At 33.2% G+C, this 11591-nt stretch overlaps 4 protein-coding genes and 1 long non-coding RNA gene across 7 annotated transcripts; 2 read left to right on the top strand and 3 right to left on the bottom strand.

Moving 5' to 3' along the window:
- Window positions 1–1164: 1164 nt before the first annotated feature.
- Window positions 1165–5012, top strand: LOC107361608 (uncharacterized). Of its 3 annotated transcripts, XR_016201064.1 has the most exons (4): window positions 1165–1328; window positions 1758–3851; window positions 3917–4058; window positions 4147–4300. XR_016201064.1 is itself a non-coding variant. In XM_089270352.1 (3 exons), exons 1-3 carry the CDS (start codon window positions 1180–1182, stop codon window positions 4729–4731), a joined length of 2574 nt encoding a protein of 857 aa, XP_089126478.1. In that variant the 5' UTR covers window positions 1165–1179; the 3' UTR covers window positions 4732–5012. The 3 variants fall into 3 exon arrangements, 2 of the variants coding, with proteins under 2 accessions (XP_089126478.1, XP_089126479.1); XM_089270352.1 differs by lacking the exons at window positions 3917–4058; window positions 4147–4300 and adding an exon at window positions 4401–5012; XM_089270353.1 differs by lacking the exon at window positions 4147–4300 and having other exon boundaries at window positions 3917–4077.
- A 746-nt stretch (window positions 5013–5758) lies between these two features.
- Window positions 5759–7928, top strand: LOC112538834 (uncharacterized). Its single transcript, XR_003082208.2, has 2 exons — window positions 5759–6149; window positions 7718–7928. It is a non-coding gene; the product is annotated as an uncharacterized LOC112538834 (long non-coding RNA).
- Window positions 6323–7343, bottom strand: LOC149094978 (uncharacterized). The gene has a single exon (XM_089270362.1). The coding sequence runs from the start codon at window positions 7341–7343 to the stop codon at window positions 6465–6467; it is 879 nt and encodes a 292-aa protein (XP_089126488.1). The 3' UTR covers window positions 6323–6464.
- LOC107361619 (decaprenyl diphosphate synthase subunit 1 qless) lies at window positions 7849–8937 on the bottom strand. Its single transcript, XM_015928460.3, has 3 exons — window positions 8793–8937; window positions 8665–8707; window positions 7849–8599 (listed from the first exon to the last, which is right to left on the bottom strand). Exons 1-3 carry the CDS (start codon window positions 8842–8844, stop codon window positions 7930–7932), a joined length of 765 nt encoding a protein of 254 aa, XP_015783946.3. The 5' UTR covers window positions 8845–8937; the 3' UTR covers window positions 7849–7929.
- An 820-nt stretch (window positions 8938–9757) lies between these two features.
- qless (decaprenyl diphosphate synthase subunit 1 qless) lies at window positions 9758–11471 on the bottom strand. The gene has a single exon (XM_089270361.1). It carries the CDS (start codon window positions 11320–11322, stop codon window positions 10090–10092), a length of 1233 nt encoding a protein of 410 aa, XP_089126487.1. The 5' UTR covers window positions 11323–11471; the 3' UTR covers window positions 9758–10089.
- Between the last annotated feature and the right edge of the window lie 120 nt (window positions 11472–11591).

Consider the following 11591-nt stretch of genomic DNA (forward strand, 5'->3'; position numbering starts at 1 on the left):
TTTGCATCAATATTTTTTTTTCCTTTCAATTTTCATCCAATTTTTGATTCCTTTTGATTGCCTTTTTCAATGTTAATGTTTCTGTTTCATGTTCAGCTGATTGTTGATCGGAAATGATGATGTTTATGATCGGATGTTGAAAATGATACTGACTGTGAAAGTAACAGAAAAATAGTGAACCAAGAAGAAGATATCATTTTACCTTTAGTCTTATTGGCACTTTATCCACTTCTCGAGTCACCATTAAATGTCCTCTTCCGTTCCCTTTCTCCGTCCTCTTCTCATGATCGGTAAAAGCTGGTTAAAACAAAAGAACCTCGTGTCGTAACTTTGACCACTTCCGATGAAGAAAAGCTGATCTAATCGTTGACACTATTGACGGCTTACAGTTCATGTTCATCTCCTTTTGGTCCATCAGTTAAGCATCCCAGGCCTAAGATCAGTTTTTATCCGCCGACATCCGATCCCATCATATCTTCATCCTTTCTCATCATCGAGATAAAGACCAGTCACAAGTTAGAAAGAGAGAAAGAGAGAGATCTTGTCATCCTGCATCATCTCTCATCCAAATCGACGTATAATTGACATAAGCCATTGACATTTTAACACAAAAAAAATACAAATTTACTAGCAATTACCTTAGTTTTGAACTCTTTTGAACAGTTCATAAAATGTCTTTATCTTTCATCATCAACATCAGCATAAAAATCATCTTCGACTTCATCAATTACCAATTATCTTGCCATTTCAAATCAATCTCAACCTTTTGTGTTCAAATTTTGCTTCTAAATTTGCATCTTTTTACCCTTTGTTTTTAATTTTACTTGCGTCTGCCCCTAAATAACCATTTAACTGTTGATTAATCTTGAAATTAATTTCTCTGTCTCTTCCATTTGCAATTGCATGATTATAATTACAGAATTGTCTCAATTGTAACTCTTTTGGAAAACCATTTCATCGTAAATTTATATGTTTCTTGTTTGTTACTGTTAAATGTTTACTGTTGTTGTAAAAACAAAACATAAACCTATTCGGATTATTCACCTTCAAAAAGTTCAACTCTGTGTATTTCAAGTTTCCAATCAAATTGATCACTAATTGTTGCAACCTTTTCTCTTTCTCTTGTTATGTGATTATCAACAATTAATAACAACCATCAATAAATAAAAAACAATCAAAATGAATGACGAAGATTTCCTTTCGTGCCTTGGATATAATCTAAATGATACTTGTACGCCTTGTCCAAGTGATTCAGGGATTGATTTATCCTCCATGGAGCTTGATCTTTGGTCACTTAATTGTGCTACTAATTTAAGTACATTACAAAGGTAATTACAATCATTTAAAGCTTTCATTCCAATTCAATTTCAATTTCAATATAAACTCATTTCAATCTTGATCCAAAAGTTATCAAACATGCAGACTTTTTGTATTATATATTTACTGTATCATTTATTGTCTAATTTGATAATTAGTAATTATAATTTTAATGAAAGCACGTTGATCTTGTGGTAAACATTTCAAGTTATTAAAAAATTATACAATTAATTACATTTGGTCAATGGGTAAAGATGGTTGAATTGAGGAAGCTTTAGTTTGTTGTTTTTTTTGTCAACTCAATAAACACATTTAACAAAATTAAATTTTTTCAATCAAATGCTAATTTAATTGTCAAATATTATTGCTTTTTATTCCCTCCTTTACCATTTAATTGGAAATTGATATTAAATGAAAAATGAACATTGAAATGAATAAAGAATGGATCTGTTCAAATCAAATGAACTGAATGAAATAACAACTGGAAAATTGGTTCCAATTGAATCTAGTGAAATGTTACCTGAGCCAATTTTGTCACAATCAAATCACTCTCATCACCATCAAATTCAACAACCATCGTTAGTTTGTCCAAATGGTAGTGTCTATATGAGTGGATCATCACCTGGAGTTGAATCTAATTACTTTCCTAATCAATGTAATGGTTTTACGGTGTCCAAAGTGATCATATCTTCATCAACTTCACCGACCACTCCATCACCGAGTCCAACCTCAACACCAACCACAATTGAACAAACATCTTCACCTTCTCCGTCTGTGACAACAGCCTCATCGGCATCACCGTCAACTACAACGGTGACAAGTTCAATAACAACATTACCACCTTCACTTGTAAATGAAGGAATCAATTCACCAACAACTCACAATAATTTAAATAACCAAAGCTCAATCAATTCAATATCATACTCATTTCATCGCAATGGGTCGATGGATATTCACCCAAATCATCCAATTACCAATACATCCAATATTCACAGTGCTTATACTCATTCACAACATCATCTTAATTCTCATAATTATCAACAGCAACAATCACAGGCCCCACCACAGCAACATAATTCAGCCGTTTCCGTCACTGATCAAAGCTATTTAACGCATAACAATTCACCAATAAACCACTCAAATAACGGTAATACAGCTCTTGTCAATACAAACTCTAATAGCGGCTATAATAATCATGGCCCTAGTTTTTCCGTTGCCCAATCAACGGGACTATTTCCAACCTCAATGAGTGTCAATTTATCAATGAACATGACAATGGGTTTTGCAACTTCAGCTTCAGCCGCCGCAGCTGCAGCCGCAGCGGCAGCAGCAGCTTCTAATCAACCAATCATATGGTCAAATACACCTTCTTCATCGCCATCTTCACCGTCTATTGTTTCAACACCTCAAAGCTACGGAATCGCCAATGGACTTACGAATGGAATCACTAATGGAGTTCCTAATGGTGTCATTAATGGAGTATCTGGTAATACTTCTGGTGGTGGTGGAACTGCTGTTAACTTGAACTTGTCTCCATCGCCTAATCAAGCTCGTCCAGGTTTTTCATCATTACCAACTCATTGTCCTGTCACGGGTTCACCTATTATCACACCTAATGCCATCAACAATTTAACTGTTTTCCCATCGACCGGTTTCTATGATGCTAGTCCATACAGTCCACCTTATCCAGTCGCTTTGTCGCCAAACTCATTCGAAGCTTCTCTCCATCATCATCATCATCACCATCACCACACTCATCCAAGTCAACATCAAGTCTATTCTAATCACCATCAATATCCTCCTAATGAATCTCGTTCTCATCTAGATAATTTAATTTTATCAAATCATCCAAACCAGCAAGGACATCAGCAACTGCACAATCTAAACCATCAAATTCATCATCCACACAACCATCACCATCATCACCACCAAACATCTCAAGAGTCTCATCATTCAAATCATCATCATTTGACTTCACACCATCAAGTCACACCATCATCTATAAACCAACAACTCTCATCAGTTGGTAAACATTATGACGACGATGAACTAATCAACAACAACAATCTTAACGTTAACGGTAACAATGATGATCAAATGGAGGACAATATTGACGATGACGAAGAAGACGAAGATGAAGATGATATCGATGGAGACAATTTGCGAAATGTAACAATTTTAACCAACACCAGTAACAATATGCGTTCAATTTCACCCTTAAGTGAGCGATCTCAAAATGAAATGGCAGATAGTCATCATCATCACCACCATCCTCATCATTCTCACCATAGGTACAACTCTTACCAACGTAAAGGTAAAATTGCTCAAGAATTGGCAGCTCTTCAAGAGATATCTCAAGAATCTGATGAAACCATTTACGGTAAAGGTTCAGCTTCATCATCATCGTCATCGAACAACAATATCAATTCAGGTTCTTCATCGCCTAACTTGTGTCGCATTTGCGGTAAAACGTATGCTCGTCCTTCAACCCTTAAAACACATCTGCGAACCCATTCGGGAGAAAGACCATACAGGTAATCAAATGAATCTGATTAAAATCATTTTATCTTTATTTTCCTCATCATTACTACTTTTATAGGTTTCAATCATCTCCATCATTTTGTTATAGGACTCGAGTTGATCAGTTTTTAGTTACATTTATTTGTTTCTTATAGGACCAAATTAAAGAATCAAAATAAAGTTCAAACTGTTGAGGTTGATCATTCCTAATATCAGTAAATGTGAGAAAAAATTTAGCCAAAATAGTATCAATTTTCAAGGTTTAAATTTGAATCGATTAATAACTCTTTTTTAATTTGATTTTTTCAGCTCTACCTTTTTATATACAATTAGTTGATTTGATTAAAGCTGATATAATCAAGGCTGAATTAAGTTTCAATCAATATGTTTGGTTAGATATATAAATTAACCGGTTTTTATGTTCTAATATTTCTTTGTTAATTCAATTTCTAAAAGATTTTGGTCACCATTTATGTAAATCTAAATTAATTTTGTGTATTTTTACCCATTTAACTGATTCTAATTTACTTTTCTTTATTTTTTTTTCGATATCTTATTTTTAGGTGTAGCACATGTAATAAATCGTTTTCTCAGGCTGCTAACTTAACGGCTCATATACGAACGCACAGTGGAGAGAAGCCATTCCGTTGTCCTGTTTGTGATCGTCGATTCTCTCAAAGTTCATCTGTAACCACTCATATGAGAACCCACTCAGGTGAAAGGCCATATCGATGTTGTATGTGTAAAAAAGCCTTTTCCGATTCCTCAACATTAACTAAACACCTTCGTATTCACAGTGGTGAGAAACCATATCAATGTAAATTATGTTTACTCCGATTTTCTCAGTCTGGTAATCTCAATAGACACATGAGAATTCATTCCAATATTACTTAATGATTGTAACTGTTTGCTTTACTGTTGGTTAACAGTATACAACAATTTATCAATTTAGTACTATCAACTACTATCATACTAAACAGTAACCAAAAAACACCATAAAATTGTATGTATATCATTATTTAAATGTATTATGTATCTGGTCAAAAACTCTGGAATTTCAATGCTCTTCATCTCTTATCAACTTAAATTACCACAACGCAACTATTACTTATTATTTTTAACTAATGTAATATATTAAATTAAATCTTGGTATCTATCGATTTTCAAATTCACAATTTCTTTAGATTTTGTTCATTCCATCAGCATAAATATGAAGGAAAGAAAGCAATCGCAATTGAAAAGAAGAAGCCATTTCAATTAAAGTGTAAATATCAGTTATTGTGAGATATTGAACATTAATTCAATGTCTATCATGAATAATAGATTGATTTTACTTGATAAAATTGAAACTTTGTATGGAATTAAAAAAATAGATAAAGTGATAAGTGGATGCGTATATTTTAATTGATTAACTGTTGTTTATTGAGCTACATGTGTATACATAATTGTTTAATAGTTTATTTTGACGCCCAATTTAATTTCATTGTGATAATCAATAAAGTTATCATGAAAATTGTTACAGGGAAAACTGGAAACGGATAAATTAATTGCATGAATAAGGTTAATAGGAAGAGGAAAGTGAGAAAAGACAGAAGATGATGATAAAGAGTCGAGTTAATAATCTATTAACAAATCAACCTTGCCAATTGTCAACTTCCTCATTACTGTCAATTCGATTATCTCCATCAACTTTGATTACAATCAGTCATTCCTTTTTCAAGATACTTTTCCTCATGTATATCGTCTTATTCTTGCTCCTCTATGCTTTTTATTCAATAAAATTTATTCCTCTTTTCCGTTTTTTTAATGGCTCAATGATTAGAGATGACCAATTGAATCTCGTCCCGTTAATTTAACTCAATCAAGCTTTGTGCGAGTGTGAGCAAGAAGACAAATCGACATTAACAATTGACTATAAAATGAAAAACAGTACAAGGTTACAGTCTCTGTTGCTTCTTCCCAGTTAAACATTTACTTACATTTGTTTTGCCATTTTTCAATTATCAGTTTATCAGTTTCAAACGGAATTTTATTCAACGCTGAATCTCATCTCATCAACATCAATGCCCAGTATCCATTAGATCCATCGGAATCGACTGAATGACCACCACCTTCCTGTTCTAAGTACTAGCGCCGCAGGAGTGTTTACATCTCTTTTGGTATATTAAATTCACTCCTGCAGCCTTGGTGCTTACTATGGGACGGTGCAGGGTAAATTAGTTAATCAATAACATTTGTTTTTTTATTTATGTCTTTCAAGTCAAATTTTATTTTTCATTAGTGTTTTCTGCTCATCCGACTCATGAAGTAAGGTAAGTTAAATTTGATCAAATCTTATTTTCATTATCAAATATTCCCTTCACGTATATCAATAGTTTCAAGCATCAAATATGAGATCATTTACACTAGATAATATTGATTGCAGGCATTTTGACTAGCCACAGAATTCAAAATGAACGGTTGTTTCATAATTAGTACTTCAGTATTGTGATGAATAAATATCTATATTTGGAGCTTTATTTTGATCTGTAATTACTAGAGCAAGCTTTGATTTCTTTAAGTGTTTAAAAATGATTCAATATATTTACAATACATGAAAAATATACTGTTGTTTTACAATCCAATTTTCACTTTGTTTTCATATTGACAAGAGCTTTGATGAGTAAATTGTTAGGAAATTGTGTAATTAGACTGTTGCGCATTTGGTTGGAGGAAACAAGAGTGTTACAGATCCCATTTTTAACGCCAATTATTAATACATGAGCAAATTTTGAAATAAGGTCATCATCGCCTCGTTGTGATAACTGTGTTGCCATATCAATAACAAATTGATTTGATAACTGTTGTAATCTTTTATTCTGTATTGATTCCAGTATGTAGAAATGCAAATCTGAATTTCCTTGACCTTGTCCCAATAGTGAATATCGTATTAAAGCTTGTCCATTGAAAGTTATCTTTTGATTTACACTTTCATTCAAACTCATTAACCATCGTGTAATTAAATTAGCTGAAATTATCTTCTTTTCCGGAGAGTTTGAACTGGTGCTCGCGACCAAGTTAAAGAAACCTTTGTCAATTAATACAGCAGCAAATGATGGACTACTATCAGCAAGGTTTAATGGTAATTGTTTGATATCATCTTCAGTTAATTTAATTTGTTCCGTATCTAGATAAATAGTTGAAGCCGTGAGGATTGCTTTACTGTTCAATCCAATGGCTAATGAAACTAATTGTCCAATAAAACTAGCGAGGTTCTTCCGCAAAGGAACAGGAAACAATGTGTTGAAAAAGCTTACAGCCTTCTCTTCATCATCCGACAATTTGTCACAAATATTGTAAATTAAATACAACCGCTGGATTGATAACTTAGGATCCTCTAGCTGATTAATTATTTCATGGAGCAGCTTTTTACTTTTCACTGTTGACTCCTCGTTTGAATTGTAATTGGAAATAATCCATGGTAATGTGGTTTGTATTTGTGAATTGATTTGATCTTGCACATCCATTGTAAAATTAGACAAGAAATACTAAAAATTATCTAAACTAATTACAATAAAAACATGAAAACAAATTACAATCAAAACTCGGATTTGAAATTTACACTAAAAATTGGTTCTCTCCATTTTCAAAAAAGTCATATGGTTGTCAAATGTAAAAGCGGCAAATTCAAACTTGTCATTAAAACAAAAATTTGAATCAATCAGTTTAAATTAAACATGTGATTAAATAGTGAATTAAACACGTTTTTACTAATAGAGAATGCTAATAATAATTTGTTAATGTCAATCTAATATACTAGCAGCTATCTAAATTTCACTAAAACTCTAAATTCGTAATTACGCTGACTGATTTGAAGCAATGCTCTCTTATTTCAAAACAGAATGAATTTGATCCAGAATTCTGCTATCGTTGTTTTATAATTTAACAACAGGAGATGAGGTGGAATCAAGACAGTCGACCTCCAGAAGTTTCCAGAGGAATTAAAGGATCGAAATAAGGAGTCGGCGAAAGTCCAATGACTCAAATGTGAATCAATTTAATGACCGTAAAAATGTACTAATATAAATAAATAAATTTGATTGAAATTTGAATTCAACTTTGATTTGTATCAATATACTTCATGTATAACGTTTGTCCACTTTCAATGTCACCTTGTTCAACTGCTTTACTCAGTGATAGATCAAAGGGTAATAAAGATTCCGATTCTGTTACTATAACAAGCTTTGGATGACCGGCCTTGTTATTATTATTGACTAAATTAAACTTCGATGATATGAAATCAATTGCTTTTCCAACAGACCAAAAAGATGAAAGAAATATTTGTTTTGTTGCTTTATCATTTAAATTTAAATTAAAATAAAGCCTTTCACTTTGAGGAATTGATTGGGATCCCGTCGCGGTTTGTTTCAATTTCATTAACGCAACCTTCCTCGCGAGAGCTTCATTTTTGGCTCCTTTCTGGCCTTTTGGTACCAATGAAGGTTTGTAGGATGAATTAGCGGCTAAAATGAGTTGGTGAGCTGAAGGTGTTTTACTTTCTCCAACAACACGAGGTGAACAATTATGCCCTTCAGGATGACGGTGAGCAAGGCAGAAAATTGATTGACAGTGATCACATTTAACCATCTCAAGTCGATTTTTGACAATCTCTGAACAAAAGTCACACCTCTCATGTTCAAGTTTTTCAGGAGTTTCCTTTATAATCCTATCAGATGCGATGAAATCAGGACATTTGTGGATTTCAGTAGACAGATGATCTTTGCTACAAAAAAAGAAAAAAATTCTTGAATCAATTCTTTGAATTAAATAGGTTGAATTGTGACTTACCAAAAAACTGATTTACAATAAACGCAAACAATCGGCAAAAAATCTGTAAATAAAAGAGAAATACAAAGAGTTGAAAATTTATCAACATTAACTAAAAATTAAGGTCTCATTGGAACAGAAATACTTACCCAATCGTCTACAGCTTGAGCACTGTTGGCCTAAATCAGGCAATTCAGCCATTTTATATAAGTTTCAAAATCAATATTAAATAAAATAATAAATAAATCTGACGAATGTTTTATTTCAACAATCACAACACGAGTTGATGAAATCGGCTAAACATAAAACAGCTGATCAAGTCAAGCTTTCTGAGGGCATCTTCATACAAACAAGTCAAACACGTTGAGTTAGTTTTTCATCAATTTCAATGTTAGATCTTATCTCAACTCCCATCAAACGGTAAATCAAATTCCTAGTCCCTTCAGATATTTCATTTCATTTCCTCGTTTCACTCATTTTGACTTGAACTATAATTTAATGTGAAAACTTGATTTAAAACACAATTCTTAGTATGTTTGATATTTTGACTCATCAATAGAGAGTCAATGTTGGAGTCAATAACGTTCGGTTTTGAGTCTCACTAATAGTTTGAATATAAATAAGCAGGGCTTTTCAAAAGGCATTAAATCATTTTTTAATCAAAAAGGCATAAATTTTATGCCTTTCGTCTATCTTTTCCCTTTCTTTTCTCTTTCTTTTTTCAATTTTATCAACCTTAATCTGTCCTAAATAAAAGATAGTCGCCTTTTTTTTGACCAATCTTGTTGATAATTTTTCCCATTGAAAATCAATGGACTTTTCTTAGGTTTATCTTTTATGCCTAAAAGCATATGCATAAGATAGACGAAAGGCATAAAATGTGAAAAGCCCTGTAAATAAGTCAGAGTTAATAATTGTTGATAAGAAATAACGGCAAGTAAACTTGTTATCACATTCATATCAATTTTATCAAACCAGTATTTCAACTGATTAACTTGAACCTGAATGAGTTGACCCCCATTTGTTTTGCGAGTCGCAATCATCATCAATAAAACATTCATCGCTAAAAATATGCTAACTAAATCAGGGGAAAATGAAAAAGTTAACTGATCAATTGAATGTGAATTGAACTAGAAATTTATTTGAATTTCAGCTACTGGTTGCTCACAATATTTATTGATTAAATTGCACAGGAGTAATTGTACATTAACAAATGAAACAACAGTTAAAATTAAACTCTAAATATAAAAAATAGTAATTGTTTAAATTATTCGAGATAGTCAAAGATACTTTTCATTCTTATGAAGATTGCTTATTAGTAAATTGTGCAATTGATTCATAAATCAAGAGTAAATTATCGTAATCTTTCCTTTGCTTGAATATTGAAATATTACCATCAGATGGGCATTTTGGGGATTTATTTGGCACAATGTAGATATTTATAAATTATTTCTTTCGAGCAAGCGTCATTTCAGCTAACACAATTAAGGCTTGTTTCTCAGGTGAATCTGCAAATGGTTCAATGAATTTAAGAGCTTCATCAGCATGTTGTCTGGCTAACATTCGAGTATGCTGAAGCCCATCAGATTCCATCACAGCAGCATAAGCTTTTTCAACGTCATTCGGCTCCGAGAATCGTCTTTTAATCATCACATTTAATTCAGGAAATTTTTCACTCGCGAATAAAACTGGAGCTGTGGCAAGACCGAGTTTAAGATCAGCAGTTGCTGGTTTGCCCAGTTCCGATTGGCTTGAAACAAAATCTAAAAGATCGTCAACCAATTGAAAGGCTATTCCAAGATTTCTTCCGTATTGAAAAGCAGCTTCCTGAAAATTTTTATCTGCTCCTGAGAGCAGAGCAACTGCTTTACAGGTATAAGCAATGAGTGAAGCAGTCTTTTTGAAGCTTTTGTGAATATAATTACTGAATCTTTCACTGTCATCCTCTTTTGATCCCAATTGCATGAATTCACCTTGAACCAGGTCGAGTAATACTTGAGATAAAACAAAGATGACTTCTTCATTCCTAAGGCGAGCCAACATTTGGGATGCTCTAGATAAAATGTAATCGCCAGCAAGGATAGCTTTCTTTTGACCCCAAAGAACATTGACCGAAGGTTTACCTCGCCGTATATCGGCCGTATCAATAACATCATCATGTACCAATGATGCAGTGTGAATCATTTCAGTGGCCATTGCAACATTTTTTTGAGATTCAGTTAGGTCAGATCTACGATAGAAATGGTGGTTCAAAGCACGAGCCACCAAGACCACGATCATTGGGCGAAAAGCCTTACCTTGGCCATCGAAATAGTAACTAGCAATCTCTTCCAGTTCAGGTTTTTCAGTCCACAATTCCTTACGGATATTCTCATAAAGGTTAGACAAATCCTTCTCAACCAATTTGAATGGATCAACCTCCACCACAGTATCTTTAGAGGGTTGTTGCGATGTTGATGGGGAAACTTGGTGAGCGGATGTTGCTTGAGGTAAACACGTCGATGTGTATAGATGTCGGTACTTTGAGGTAAAATTATTGTCCGCCATTTTCACAAAAGATCCATAGTTTTGAGCGCCAATAAAACAGTTGTAGTTTCGACATTGATCACAGGAGATTCTTCTCAATACATATGAGCTTACGGATAGAATCAAATTAGCTTTGCTCAACGGATGAGACATTATCAACACAAGACGAATGTAACAGAACGTTGAGTAAAGATGGTCAACTAAGTGATGCCAACAGGATGGATAACTGGTTGAAACGTCAAGATATTTTTAGGTTACATGTAAGTTATAAACAAATATTGAACACTGATCCAAAACATCCTGAATAACTGAAATAACCTCAATGCAAACCTGTTTATCTCCCGGGTGTTGTCATGACAGCCAAAAGGCGGGAGAATCATGAAAACAATTCAAAATTTGAAAGATGTCTCATTTTGATGGAA

The sequence above is a fragment of the Tetranychus urticae genome, chromosome 1, assembly GCF_039701765.1.
Source record: "Tetranychus urticae isolate SD_2017Ah chromosome 1, NJAU_TeUrti_SD_1.0, whole genome shotgun sequence".
Taxonomy (NCBI): Eukaryota; Metazoa; Arthropoda; class Arachnida; order Trombidiformes; family Tetranychidae; genus Tetranychus; species Tetranychus urticae.

What these genes read in the sequence shown, in the direction of transcription:
- LOC149094978 (XM_089270362.1), bottom strand. Translation starts at nt 7,343, where the DNA reads ATGGATGTGCAAGATCAAATCAATTCACAAATACAAACCACATTACCA.
- LOC107361619 (XM_015928460.3), bottom strand. Translation starts at nt 8,844, where the DNA reads ATGGCTGAATTGCCTGATTTAGGCCAACAGTGCTCAAGCTGTAGACGA. An exon ending in CTCAAGCTGTAGACGATTGG is followed by an intron (nt 8,708 to 8,792) that starts GTAAGTATTTCT and finishes TTTTATTTACAG; the next exon opens with ATTTTTTGCCGATTGTTTGC. An exon ending in TATTGTAAATCAGTTTTTTG is followed by an intron (nt 8,600 to 8,664) that starts GTAAGTCACAAT and finishes CTTTTTTTGTAG; the next exon opens with CAAAGATCATCTGTCTACTG.
- LOC107361608 (XM_089270352.1), top strand. Translation starts at nt 1,180, where the DNA reads ATGAATGACGAAGATTTCCTTTCGTGCCTTGGATATAATCTAAATGAT. An exon ending in AATTTAAGTACATTACAAAG is followed by an intron (nt 1,329 to 1,757) that starts GTAATTACAATC and finishes AAATGAATAAAG; the next exon opens with AATGGATCTGTTCAAATCAA. An exon ending in TCGGGAGAAAGACCATACAG is followed by an intron (nt 3,852 to 4,400) that starts GTAATCAAATGA and finishes TCTTATTTTTAG; the next exon opens with GTGTAGCACATGTAATAAAT.
- qless (XM_089270361.1), bottom strand. Translation starts at nt 11,322, where the DNA reads ATGTCTCATCCGTTGAGCAAAGCTAATTTGATTCTATCCGTAAGCTCA.